At 33.4% G+C, this 13,208-nt stretch overlaps 1 protein-coding gene across 1 annotated transcript in view; it reads right to left on the bottom strand.

Annotated features, from left to right (window-relative positions):
- The window catches only part of LOC104896166 (uncharacterized), a 28,046-nt gene extending 14,838 nt beyond the window's left edge, over positions 1-13,208 (bottom strand). Inside the window, exon 1 of the mRNA XM_048647149.1 lies at positions 10,796-13,208. Coding sequence (XP_048503106.1) covers positions 10,796-13,208 — 2,413 coding nt within the window. The remainder of the gene's footprint in view (positions 1-10,795) is intronic.

Below are 13,208 nucleotides of genomic sequence, written 5' to 3'. Positions count from 1 at the left end.
ACAAAACATGTAGTCCCACATCGAAATTTAAGCAATGCTAAGAGGGAAATCAAGTTATAACAGCATATGTAGGATGAGTTTGTTTATCTTATACAAAACATGGAGTACCACATTGAAATCTTAGAAATGCTAAGAAAGACACCAAGTTATAAAAACATGGGTATATTGAGTTTGATTTTCTTTAACAACCCATAGAGTCTCACATTGAAATCTTAGCAATGCTAAGCGGGAAATCAGGTTATTAAAGCATATGATGGGTGAGTGAACAAGCTCACCTACTTTCTTGGACATGTTTGGCCTATGCGATTGGGCCTATCACCTAAGTGTAGCTTTAGTATTGACTTGGGCCTACACGGTTGGGCCTAATCCAAACTTTTTCAAATTAAGTTTTGATCCGAGCCTCGAGCCGAGCTTTGACATTGTCCTCTCGAGCTCTATTTGAGCCCCAATATTTGAGGTCTTCGAGCTCGAGCCGCGCTTGACTTCCATTATGTTCGAGACGAGCCTGAGCATGTTCGGTCTCGATTCGGCTCGTTAACACCACTATATACTCTCATGCACATCCAAAATTCACATGCGAAATTGTTTACCAAAAGGTAAACAGGGCAAAGCCAAATAGGAAAAGAGAAATACTCCCTCTGTTTTTTTTTATTGTTCTCACTTAGAATCTTGGCACTATTCATACTCACAGAGAATCTTCTCAATTTTTTTCAATTTATAAGAAAAAATATAGTCATGTGGGATCTTGTTTGATTCGTCTCAATTAGTACATTATTAATATTCAATTGTTATAATTTTTACTAATATATAATGAAAGATATTTAAGTTCAAAAATGTGCGTTGGGAGATGTGCACAGGAAAGTGAGAAAGATAAAAAAAAACAGAGGGAGTATATATGTTAATATAAAACTGAGTACGAAATGTACTAAATAAGTAACACATTTGCTAGTCCCTAAGATTTTACATTTAGAAATCTCCCCAGCTTGTAATTCAAGGACAAATTTTTTCCAAACGCTTTAACTAATAATTGAAGAATAATTTTTAAGAATTAACTCTTTTCAAATACTTTAACTAATAATTCAAGACTAACTCTTAAGAACAAATTCTTTTCAAATAACTTAGATGAAAATAGTCTTGAAAATAATTCCCCTACTTATCTACTCTTCCTTTACCTAAGTGTGCACACCCCAAGCTCGTATCCCATCACGGATCTATATCAAGGGTAACAATAATTAGCAACAAGTGAATTTAGAAGCATTAACCTTTTTGAAATTAATTAAGCGGTTAATAATAATAATATGACTTGTAAGTCATGAATAAATCTCCTTTTCTTAGAAACAACTTTTTGGAACATTCGAAGTTCACAAAAAACCAATCATTGTAATAATAATGTTGAATTTCCAAAAGAGGATAGCAAAACATTCATATAAGATGATTGATAAAATCATTTCTTATTTTTATTTTCAAAAGTGAACAATAAAATGTTGTAACCATTTTAAACTAAATTTCTCAATCAAATTAAACAAATAAACAACTTTAACATAAAATTAAAACCACATTTCAAAAGATCTATGTACATAATGTATATTGATTTTGCACAAAGAGTATACTAGTATCTTCACTTAGTCTTATGCTTGAACGTTCTCCTAATTTAACCAACCAATAATATAAAAATCTAATAAGTAACTTAGCACATGAACTTAAGCATGAATTCTTACATGACCTTCATGAGCATAGTATTTTTGAGTAAGAAACATGAAAATATTTTACTTAAACCAAATACAATTAAAACTTGAATAAGAAATATAAAACTAGAATAGATGAAGGGGGCCGGCCATATGGCTATTTTTTTTTTATAAATCTCCAACCTAAATAATTGGTTTAAAAATATATAAGATAAAAATCATGACTAGGATTTAAAACTAAAAGTTTACCAAATCGAAATTTGACGTCCTATTCCAGCCAAAATAATTTTGAACAAGAGAAATTACTAAAATAGCCTTTGCTTAAAATATATATTTTAGAAAATAGATACACTAGTTACTTGAATAAACACTCAAAAATATGGAGTATTACACACTCTCCCCACTTCGGCGAACACCTCCCCCCCCCCTCGAGCACCCCTGTAAACACCCCTTCCCCGCCCCACCCCTACAAACCACCATTTCCTCACCCCATGAAAACACCTCCCCTATCCCCTCTGCATGAAACCACCCTTTCCCTCACCCCTTACCTCATGCGAACACAAAAAGAGTGAAAATAATGAGAGAAATAGGGTTCCCAAGAAGAGAGAGAAAAGAGGATTAAAAGTACGATGATGGCGTAGTTCATGGAAGTACGAGATGTTGGTTTTGATTGCGAGGAAGGTATCATTGATGGAGGTTGGGAAAGATAGAGGAAACAAGAGGTTCAATGGATGGCTCATTATGAAGGTTGATTGGATCTTGTGTTTTGCGCGTGTGATGAATTCGAGGTTGTGGGTGTTTAATGATGGGGTGTTGGGAGAATGGGATGTTGGGATTCTACCTTAGGTTGTTATTTAAGGTGAGGTGGGATTGTAATGGAGGAAATGTTGATGTGAATGTGAGTAATCTGGGATTTGGATTGGAGCCTGGAGGAGTGAGGTTGGGGAAAGTGGGGGATCGAAAATATAAATATCTTTGGAAGTTCTTGCGAAGTAAGGAGAAAATATCGGGTGGTCTTTTCTCAAAGGAGGGAGATAGAGGTGGTGGTAGTGGTGGCTCGTGAAGGATGGAGAAAGAGGTGGAAATGTTGGTGGATGTGGTGGTGCTGACTATTTCCCACGAAATCTTCTAGTTATTGGGTGGTAGTGGGGGTTTTGGGTTGGTTTTAGTAGGATGGTGGAGCTAGGTTGGGAAGGAGGGAGAAAAAGGTGCTGGAGAAGATAGTGGAGTGATAGAGGATGGTGGATGGAGAAAAAGGATTGGAGGATAGATTTTAGTTAAAGAAAAAAAAATGAAAAATTTACCCGTTTATTAGGTTACTTGTCAATTAAACTTATAAAAAGATAATGCCATCATAAGCTTTGCTTATTCAGAATTAATTCAAAGTCTGACTCAATTTGGGTACACCGTCCAAAGGTTGGATCATTTTTGACAATTTTTCCTATTTCTTTTTAGAGAAAAGGATAAAAATTAATATCACCTTGACATTAATTGTTATATTTTTATGTATAGTGCACCATGTCATTACTCATTAGTTGATGATGTGATGTGAGTTTGTGATTAACGGTATGCATCGGTCCAGACTCGGACTGGGAACGAATGATCGATGGACCAGAATCTGAAAATTTAAAATCGATAATTCGGTCCAGTTCGATTTCGTATCTGTTGGACCTGAATCTGTATTTAAAATAAATATTTTTTGATTAGATTTAAACATATTTGAAAATTTGATATATAAAAAATTTAATATATTATAACAACAATGCATTCTAACTTTCTAAAGTTTTTTTTAACTTTTAAACTTGTTTTAACTAAAAAAAAATAGAAATTTCAGTCGACCAGTCCAGACCGGAATTTTCCGACTTCGGAGTAGGTCGGACTGGAAAATCAGAATTGCGGTTGTATGTGGACCAAGGATCGGACTATAATCTTCGGTACGGTCCGGTCCAAATTCTTATCTGAACCTGATCTTGCACATCCCTATTTGTGATTAGCCTATTACTATGTTATTAATAAAGCATATATAGATTACAGGTTTTACTAAATTTGTAACAGGATAATTGTTAATGCATATATAAGGTAACTGACAACCATTAATGAGATTGTTAATAATGACTATAATATGACACTATTGTTTGAGCTTGCGATGCATCACATAGAACAGATGGCCTGTAGATATTAATGCCCCAGATATAATATGGTACGTATGATATATAATTTTAATGATGTTGATTATTCTCCAAAACTTCTAATTTATTGATCCTTTCAAATTAATTAATAATGGGTTATGCTATATGTAGTCCTTAGGGTTGCATATAAGACATAAATACAAGCAGCAGGTGATAGCCTAGTGGTATTGACATCACCTCCGATCCAAGAGGTTAAGGGATCGAGTCTCACCCCTTGCAAGGAGGGATCCCCAGTTTCCCTCTTTCCTTGCAATGTACTTCATCTTACCTTCAAAAAAATATATATATAAGACATAAATACACTACTTAAAATGGAAATAAGTTGTGAATTTATGGAAAAATTTTACATCAACCGACGTAATAAATGATCAATTAATGCAATATATTTCCATTTTTAGCTTCTTATATACAACCCTTAGGACTGCATATAGCTTTTCCCATTAATAATCTCTAACTTTAGGTACCAAGTTAAATTTCGTCGGATTTGGAGTTTGGGCACACCTAAGAGTTGAGGAAAGTTTATGTTACTTGTATGGCCCGTTTGGTAGTTGGTCATAAATGGTGGTAATGGGAATGAATTTGTGTGTAAATTTGTGAAAAATATCATTGTTCATTCCCATGGTAATGCTAATTTATCCTAAAGTGTCCACTTTCCTTCTTGAATTTTCATTCCCATCCAATACCACCTTGTAAGGTGGTAATGAGTGGTAATGAAAATTGCTTCCCCTTGGAGACAAAAACACAAGTTTAGGGGTGAGATTGCTTGCCCATGGAGAAAAAATGCTTCCCTATAAAGATTTTAAGGGTGCTTCCCTAATAAAATTACACTTAAAATTCATTCCCATTACCGTAATTTATTAACGACTACCAAACGAGCCGGTAAAGTTCAAAGAGTTCTTAATTCAAAAACCATTAATAATAGGTTGAATAACTCATGTTCACGATATCTGAATAATTGCTTCTTCATCCTATATTCCAATTTTATTTTTGCAGATGTTTTTTTTTTTTTAACTTGTCCTTTTATGACCCATATGTATGTTTTTCCAATTTTCACCCTTGACTGTTCCACCTAATAGGTTACGCTAACCCCACTAAGGCTATGTTTAGTTCACTTGAAATTTTCTGATCTGAGCTTATCTAATCAGATCTGAACTTATTTTTTCTGATATGATCTGATTTGATCTGAATTGATATGATGTGATCTGATCTGATTTACAAGATCTTATATTTTATAAAATATATTACTATTATTATAAGATTACTTTGTAATTCATTATTATGCAATACATTATACTTATAAAGTTTAGGTACCAAGTTAAATTTCGTCGGGTTTGGAGTTTGGACACACCTAAGAGTTGAGGAAAGTTTATGTTACTTGTAAAGTTCAAAGAGTTCTTAATTCAAAAACAATTAATAATAATAGGTTGAATAACTCATGTTCACCATATCTGAATAATTGCTTCTTCATCCTATATTCCAATTTTATTTTTGCAGATGTTTTTTATTAACTTGTCCTTTTATGACCCATATGTATGTTTTTCCGATTTTCACCCTTGACTGTTCCACCTAATAGGTTACGCTCACCCCATTAAGGCTATGTTTAGTTCACTTGAAATTTTCTGATTTGAACTTATCTGATCTGAACTTTTTTTTTTCTGATATGATCTGATCTGATTTACAAGATTTTATCTTTTATAAAATATATTATTACTATTATATTATTACTTTGTAATTCATTATTATGCAATACATTATAAGATCTTATTTATAGTATTACTATTATTATCATTTTATTTCTATTACAACTTTTACACAACTTTTATTATTAATAATAATTATTATTATCATTATTATAATAACAACAACAATAATTATAATCATAACAATAATAATTATTACTAAAAATAATTATATAACTCAAATCATTAATTTATAAGAGCACTTATATAATGTTTCACACTTTCCCTTAAAAAAAATATTTCACACTTGAGAAGTCGGCAGACTCAACTCTTTTTTTTTCCATATAAAATAAAATAAGATATACAAACAACTATGACTTGCACAAGAAAGAAATAAATAGCGTGCAACTTCAAATAGCTAGAGAGATTTGGAATTCGGTAGAAAGAGGTACACCGAATCTAAATTTATAATTTTGTATCTCACACTTAGCTTATTTTGAAATATAATCCAAACTTAGTAGTTTCGTTGTCATGAATTTAATTGAGCTATCATATTATATATATATATATATATATATATATATATATAATATATATATTATAATATAATTATATATATATATATAATATATATATATATATTTCTTATTTGCATCAATCCACTACTACAAAAAAGGGCAAAGATAACACCTCTAAATCAACTCTTATTTTATCAATTGTTATGTAAAGTCTAAATTTCACGTTTTAACAAAAGAACTGTTATCTTAGCTTGTATTGATAATAATTCACTTAACACTTATCTTAATGTGTGTTATCTTTGCTATGAAATTAGTTTATGGTGTTTTATTTTATTCTTTTATGGCAAATCTCAAAACAAAAGCCCCGCGCATTTTCCTTTTTGACGGTTAGATGAAAACCTCATACCTTCAATTTCTTTCTCGTGTCTTCTAAACCCAAAAATCCCTAAACCTCATTTCACTCTCTCTCCTCCCCGTGAAGAAACCGCAAAGAGAAAACCCAAAACCCTAAATCCCTAATCTCTCTATCTCGTCCCCTACAATCTGCCTCGCCGGAATTCAGTTGTTTCCTCGCCGGTGATGCGCGTTGTCTTGGCGTTGTTGTTGTCGGAGTTGTTGTTATCGCTGCCGCAACTTTCCTCCCCCACTTGCGTCCCCTATCTCTCCTCTCGTTGCTGCTACCGCTGTGCGCTGCCGTGGCTCTGGTTTTTACCACTGCTGTTGCTGCGCGCTTGCTGGTGGTGGTGCCGCTGTTGTGTGATGCTGTCGTTGTAGTGTTTTGGTGCTACTGCCATTCTTCTTCTCCCCTTATCGGTACTTTCCCTTGTGTTGAGAGTTGTTCTTGGTTGTTGTCAGTTTTATTCTCTTGTTTTTATTGCTGCCCTTGTTAATGAGTTGTGGTTGTTGGGGGCTATTGTTGCTGTGTTATATTGTTGGTTGTTGTTGTTGGTTGTTGTTCTTGGTTGTTGTTATTACTGTGGTTGCTCCACTTGGTTGTTGTGGTTGTTCTTTATTGTCGTTGGTGTTGTGTTTAGTTGTAGTTGCTATTGTAGGAGTTGTTTTGGTACATGGCTGCCATTATAGTTTTCAAATTGATTTCCTTTATAAGTTAGTGAACAAAATTAATGCTAATGATAATATTTTGGGTAGACATCCAAGAATTGGATTTTAAGATGTTTAATTAGTTAAGTTGCAAAAGAATCCAATTTCTGATTATAAATATGTGGTTTGAACGTTTATCGAATTTGGAATGAGTAACTTGGATATATGCTAAGATTATATTTGTGAAGTATATAATTTACATTCTTGCTTTGACTATGATAAATAACTTGGTCTCTGATTTGAGTGTATTTATTTAAGGAATGTCAATTGAGTTAGTTTAGAAAACTTACATTTACGAAGTATGATGTTATTTCTAAACTCGCACTCTAAATCTAGTACATTGAGTTATGTGAGTTTTATATGTCAACCTGTGACTAGAATTTAGCTAATGGTGTAACTATTTGGATGGAAGAGTATGAATGGTGCATAACTAGTATTCATTAGTTTACTCTAACTGAGAAGTCAATTGTAAATGTTGTTGGTATTGATCATATTTAAATGTTTATGAGTTGTGGTAATTTATAAATTTATGATTGGATTGAGTTGAACCTAAATGCATAAATATATTGTAGCTAAATTACGTATGGAGGTACTTGGTTTGAATCACTTGGTTGGATGTAAGTTGTTAATTACGTTAATGAAGTCTTAGATATATGGTTTAAGTAATCTTTCTTAGTGTTAAGAAGCATGTTGAATATCTAAGTACATTAATGTAGGAATGAAGTTATGTTCTTGGTTTTGTTTATACGATATATGAAAGTTGTTTCTACGTTGTTGTTGTTGGAAGTTTACTGAATTGTGGAAAGGTGGCATACCAGATATATATAATAAAAATTCTAATTGTAGGTTATTATTTGTCAAAGTATGTACTATATTAATAAGTGGATTGATGTGGTAAGTTTGTGATATTGTTCTACTTATAACTAGAATGATGTTCTAGAGTTGGTTGGGTAGAATTCAATAAAGAAGACTAATTAGATGAAAGTTTACAGTGAGACAAAGATTATGTAATCTAACTAGAGTTATCAATGATGCTATGTGGAAGAATAGTTTGAGTATATTAATAGTTTGCACCATTCATCAACCAAGTATGGACATATTTGAGGCATTTGATGAGGTGGGGGTACTTCTCTAGTTGACAATAGAACTTGAATCTTAAAACAGATCTATAACATATATATCAGAACGAATAAGCTATTGATCGAAAAGAGGAAGAAAATAGGCATTGTCTACATATTTCTAAAAGTTGGATTCACCCTAACATGTTGCAGTAATCATATGTTTTTTTTCTAGTAATCTTTGGTTAAAAGTTAATAGATGTTGGCCATAGGTTGACAAACTATACACTTTTAAGCAGTTATATGCACTATGAATCTCTAGCCATTGAACTTATTATCTCAGTTCATCATGCTGATTGATTTGATCACTTAACATCATATAGGATTCTGAATTTTCATTGATAAGGTAAATTTTTGTTTTTTAAGTGATTCTTCTTTACCAAATGTGAGGATCTATCAACTGATCCCTTTCGGTTCTCACCTTCATCAGTTCGTCCCAGCAGACTTCATGGAACATTGAAATTCACCATTGTAACCGACAACCATAATCGCCATTGTTATCGGTAATTAAGGTAATTCTTAATTTTCAGGCCCTTATGTATTCCTAATACATAAAGAAACTGATTTTCGTGCCTTTATTGTTCAAATTTTGTTAATTTAATCAATTTTTCGGTTTCTTGGATTGGTAATATACTATATTGATTTTCTGAAATTCCCGAAATTGGGTGTCTAATGAGTTATGGCATTTGTGGTTGCCACCATATACATTACTTGTAGTTAGTAGCTATTTAGTAGATTTGAGAGTTGCACTACTATTGTTTTTCGATATCTATTTGCATATGCAAATGGGTTGAAATAATACTGGAGTTGAACATGATGATCTAGGTTTCACCTTAGTTAATCTTGAAAAAGCTCGGCCACAAGGATGATCCATACATCTTAGCCAGCCAAGCAAAACAAGTGTTTTATGTAATTGATCCACCTGATAAGAGAAAATCAATAGTTCTAAAATCGAAGTCTCGCTATGACATTGATGACTATGATGATGGTGATGAGTTGGAGGAAAGTCCATCTAACTAGGAAGGTATAATCTTACTGTTTGAGTTTTAAAGATGTTGTTGCAGATATTTGACAATTTGTGGCAGATAAGTACAATGCATAATTGTTTTATGAATACTTATTATGTAATTATCTTTATTGCAGTACTATCACGGTATTGGTCGAACCTATTCTCAAGAGAAAATTGATGAATTCAAGTGGATTACATATGTCGGAGATCAACAAGAAGCACAAATGATGAATGAATACTAACTTCCCGCCTATTTTTTTTTTTTTTTTTTACCTTACTCCATCTTTGGACGTACATTATATTTTTTTTATTTGGATATTAATATCATGTGGATGTGGCTAGTCTAGATTTGATTGTTTATGATTGATTAATATTGATATGTATATATAGTAGTTTTTGGAAGTTTAGAATTATGAATATTGGTTGAATTATTTTGTGAAATAAAAATTTTTGGGATTCAATTTGTTGGTTGTAAGATTCTACGGGTTGAGTATTATACAACAGGTACGGTACGAAATTGCTGAGCCGCTGTAATTAACGCCTGCTCATAGGTGAGAATCTGATAATTAAAAAAAAACAAATATTATAGATAACAGCTATAGGTAATATATGTTATATATACTATAGGAAAACATAACATTTATATAAATATGTTAAATTTTTTCTTATTTCAATTTTTCATATAAATAGTAAACATAACACTTATTTACAAAATGTGTTATCTAGCGGTATAACTTGTATTATAAATGACTGTTATGTTTTCTCTAGCAAACATAACACTTTTGTCAGATGTTATGTTTACTTTACATTACATTGACTTGGATAACACCTCAAAACTGTTATGTAAAGCCTTATTTAACAATTATCTTTGCCCTTTTTTATAGTAGTGATCTTATGTTCTTAACACGTGGCTTTTAATTTTCTATTATTTAATAACAACAAAATAACTTAAAATAATAATAACAATGACATTTATAATGATAACAACAAGATTAATAATAATTACCAATATTAATAATTAATAAGTACAACAACAACAATAATAATCCTTTTGAACAAATGTACTAGTAAATAATAATACTCCCTTTGTATTTTTTTTATCTTTCTCACTTAGAATCTTGCCACTTTTCACAATTAGAGAGAATCTTTTAGATATTTCTCAATATATAAGAAAAAAATATAGTCATGTGGGGTCTTGTTGGATTCGTCTCAATGAGTACTTTATTAATATTAAATTGTTATAATTTTTACTAATATGTAATGAAAGACATTTAACAGTAATAATGAGTTTTTAAATATAAGCATGATCTGATTTGATTTGATCTGATCTGAACTTATTTTTTCTGATCTGATCTGATCTGATTAGATCTGAAATAAGCAAAAATAAGGTGAACTGAACATTGTCTAACTTCACATGTCCACCTTATTTAATATTTATCATTTTTTTTTTTTTTGCCGACAAGTACAAACAGGAAAAATGTAAAGCATTAACTTACCTAGTCTAGCAGCTACAGCCAATCTGTGGGCCGGGGTAACATCCAATCTACTTACATACTTTATCTCACAGTAAGTGAACTTACTACGAATGGCCATGATATCTGAAATAATGGGAGTTATTTCAAAAGCCTGATCTTGACTCTCACAGGCACGTACAACTTCCTTAGAATCTGAGTGGATTTGAAGATGTCTGATGCCTTTGAACTGCGCTTCGTAAAGTCCTTTATGAATTGCAAGGGCTTCCGCTAGAAGAGCTGACGATGCCATGACCATTTCATTTCCTTCGAAAAGCTTTTCTTCATTTACATAGGCCGCCCAACCAATCCCTGCTCTTGGAAATTTATTACTGTATCTTTTCCAAGCTCCATCCACAAGGATGACACATATACCTTGATGACTAGAACTTCCTGGTAAACTGAAATTTCTCTGCTGGCCATCAACATTAAAAGAGGTTTTGGACCTGTAAGATTCCTTTAATCTGTTGCTCTCACTAAACTCCTTCACCAGGTCATTTGTTCGTTTTAGAATTGTTATTGGATTCTCATATAGGTGTCTGAATACAATGTTATTCCTGTAGATCCATATCGACCAGAGAGTGGCTACGAACACGTTAGCTCTTTCAGATTTCACTCCTTCAATTTTCCAGAAAAACTGGAGAAAATTTTTTATCCATTCTCCGAAGGGAATGAATTTACTAGAGGACGTCTTGATACCAAGATTAGAGCTCGACCAAATACGGGTCACAGTATCACAATCTCGAAACAAATGGCTTTCATCTTCCATATGTTGATGACAAATATAACATTCCTTTTGCAGATCAACTTTTCTCTTAATCAGATTGGAGTTGGTGGCTAAAGCCTTATGAAGCAGTCTCCACACAAAGAACTTCCATTTAGGAAGTAGATCTGTAGCCCATAGCTTACTCCAAAAACGAGTATCATTTTGATTCAATCCTAACCTTCCTTTACTCATCAGGAGATGGGCGTATACATCCTTCACTCTCAAAGCCCCCGACTTGGATCCTATCCATTTAAAATGATCTTGACACTCCTCCGTAGGAATATGAGTGGAAAGAATTTGAATAGCGGTACTAGTTGAGAAGACTTTCCATATAAGGGCTGGGTTCCAGGAATTTTGAGATGCATGCATCAGGTCTCTTACTTTTTGAAGTCCAAGAGCTTCCAAATCGATGCCCTGCTTTGTCTCAATACCAACGCCCTTCAACCACTTTTCCTTGAGGATGTATGTGTCTGCACCATTTCCAATTACTTTAGCGAATCCTTCTGAACATTCTTGAATTGCTCTGCAGAGTCCCCTAAATCCCCAGGAAGTTTTCCCTAGTTTGTGCTTCTGTAGAACCAAGTTGACCGGAGAATTTCTGTATTTAGCGCAGTAAATCTGGGATATTAAGGAATGACTTGAATTGTGGATCCTGACAGCTTGTTTTGTAAGGAGGGCCTTGTTAAAAAGATTGACGTTTCTAATTCCTAACCCTCCTCCACCTTTAGGAAGCTCCAGGGTAGACTTATTTATCCAGTAAATTGGTTTTGAAGCCCGGGAGCCCGCCCACAAGAAGCGGGCAAAAATTGAGTTTAGCTTGCCTGCCGTTGTCTTGGGAATGAGGAATACACTTAGAATATGTAGGCTAAGCATGGAAAGAACACTGTTTATGAGCATGACTCGACCAGCTATTGAAAGAGAGAGATGATGCCAGCTCGAGAGGCGTTGCTCGACCTTTTCAATCAAAGGGTGGAATTGTCTGGTATTTCTTCCATTGACTTCGATGTTACATCCCAAGTACTTCCCTATGGAATCTGCAGACGGAGTATTAACAATGCTTCTCATTTGATTACGAAGATCCAATGGGGTGTTTGGGCTGAACATAATGAGGGATTTGTGATAATTGATGACTTCTCCCGAAATTCTACTGAATTTTGCCAGAATGTTTTTAACTCCTTCGCAAGCTTCAGGTGAGGCTTTAAAGAAAATTAGGGAGTCATCTGCAAAAAATAAATGAGAAACAGCTGGTCCAGTTCTACTGAGTTTAATTCCCTGGAAAATTTTATCCTCAGTTCCTTTTACTAGCATTCTAGATAAAATTTCCATAACAAGAATAAAAAGATATGAAGATAGAGGATCTCCCTGTCTGAGACCACACGATGGAATGAATCTTTTTGATGGCTCTCCGTTTATAAGGATTGAGTAAGACACCGTTGTGACACACTGCATGATCCAATGATGACAAATAGCGGGAAACCTCATCTGAGAAAGTAACCAATCAAGAAAATCCCAATCAACCTTGTCATAAGCTTTGAACATATCAATCTTCAGGGCCGCTAAATGAAGCTTTCCTTTAGTTCTTTGCTTAATTCCACCCACCAGTTCGTGAGCAATTAAGCAATTATCTGTCAT

Source organism: Beta vulgaris, chromosome 6 (genome assembly GCF_026745355.1).
Source record: "Beta vulgaris subsp. vulgaris cultivar EL10 chromosome 6, EL10.2, whole genome shotgun sequence".
Taxonomy (NCBI): Eukaryota; Viridiplantae; Streptophyta; class Magnoliopsida; order Caryophyllales; family Amaranthaceae; genus Beta; species Beta vulgaris.
The sequence above is the reverse complement of the archived record's forward strand: the minus strand, read 5'-3'. Positions and strand labels throughout refer to the sequence as shown.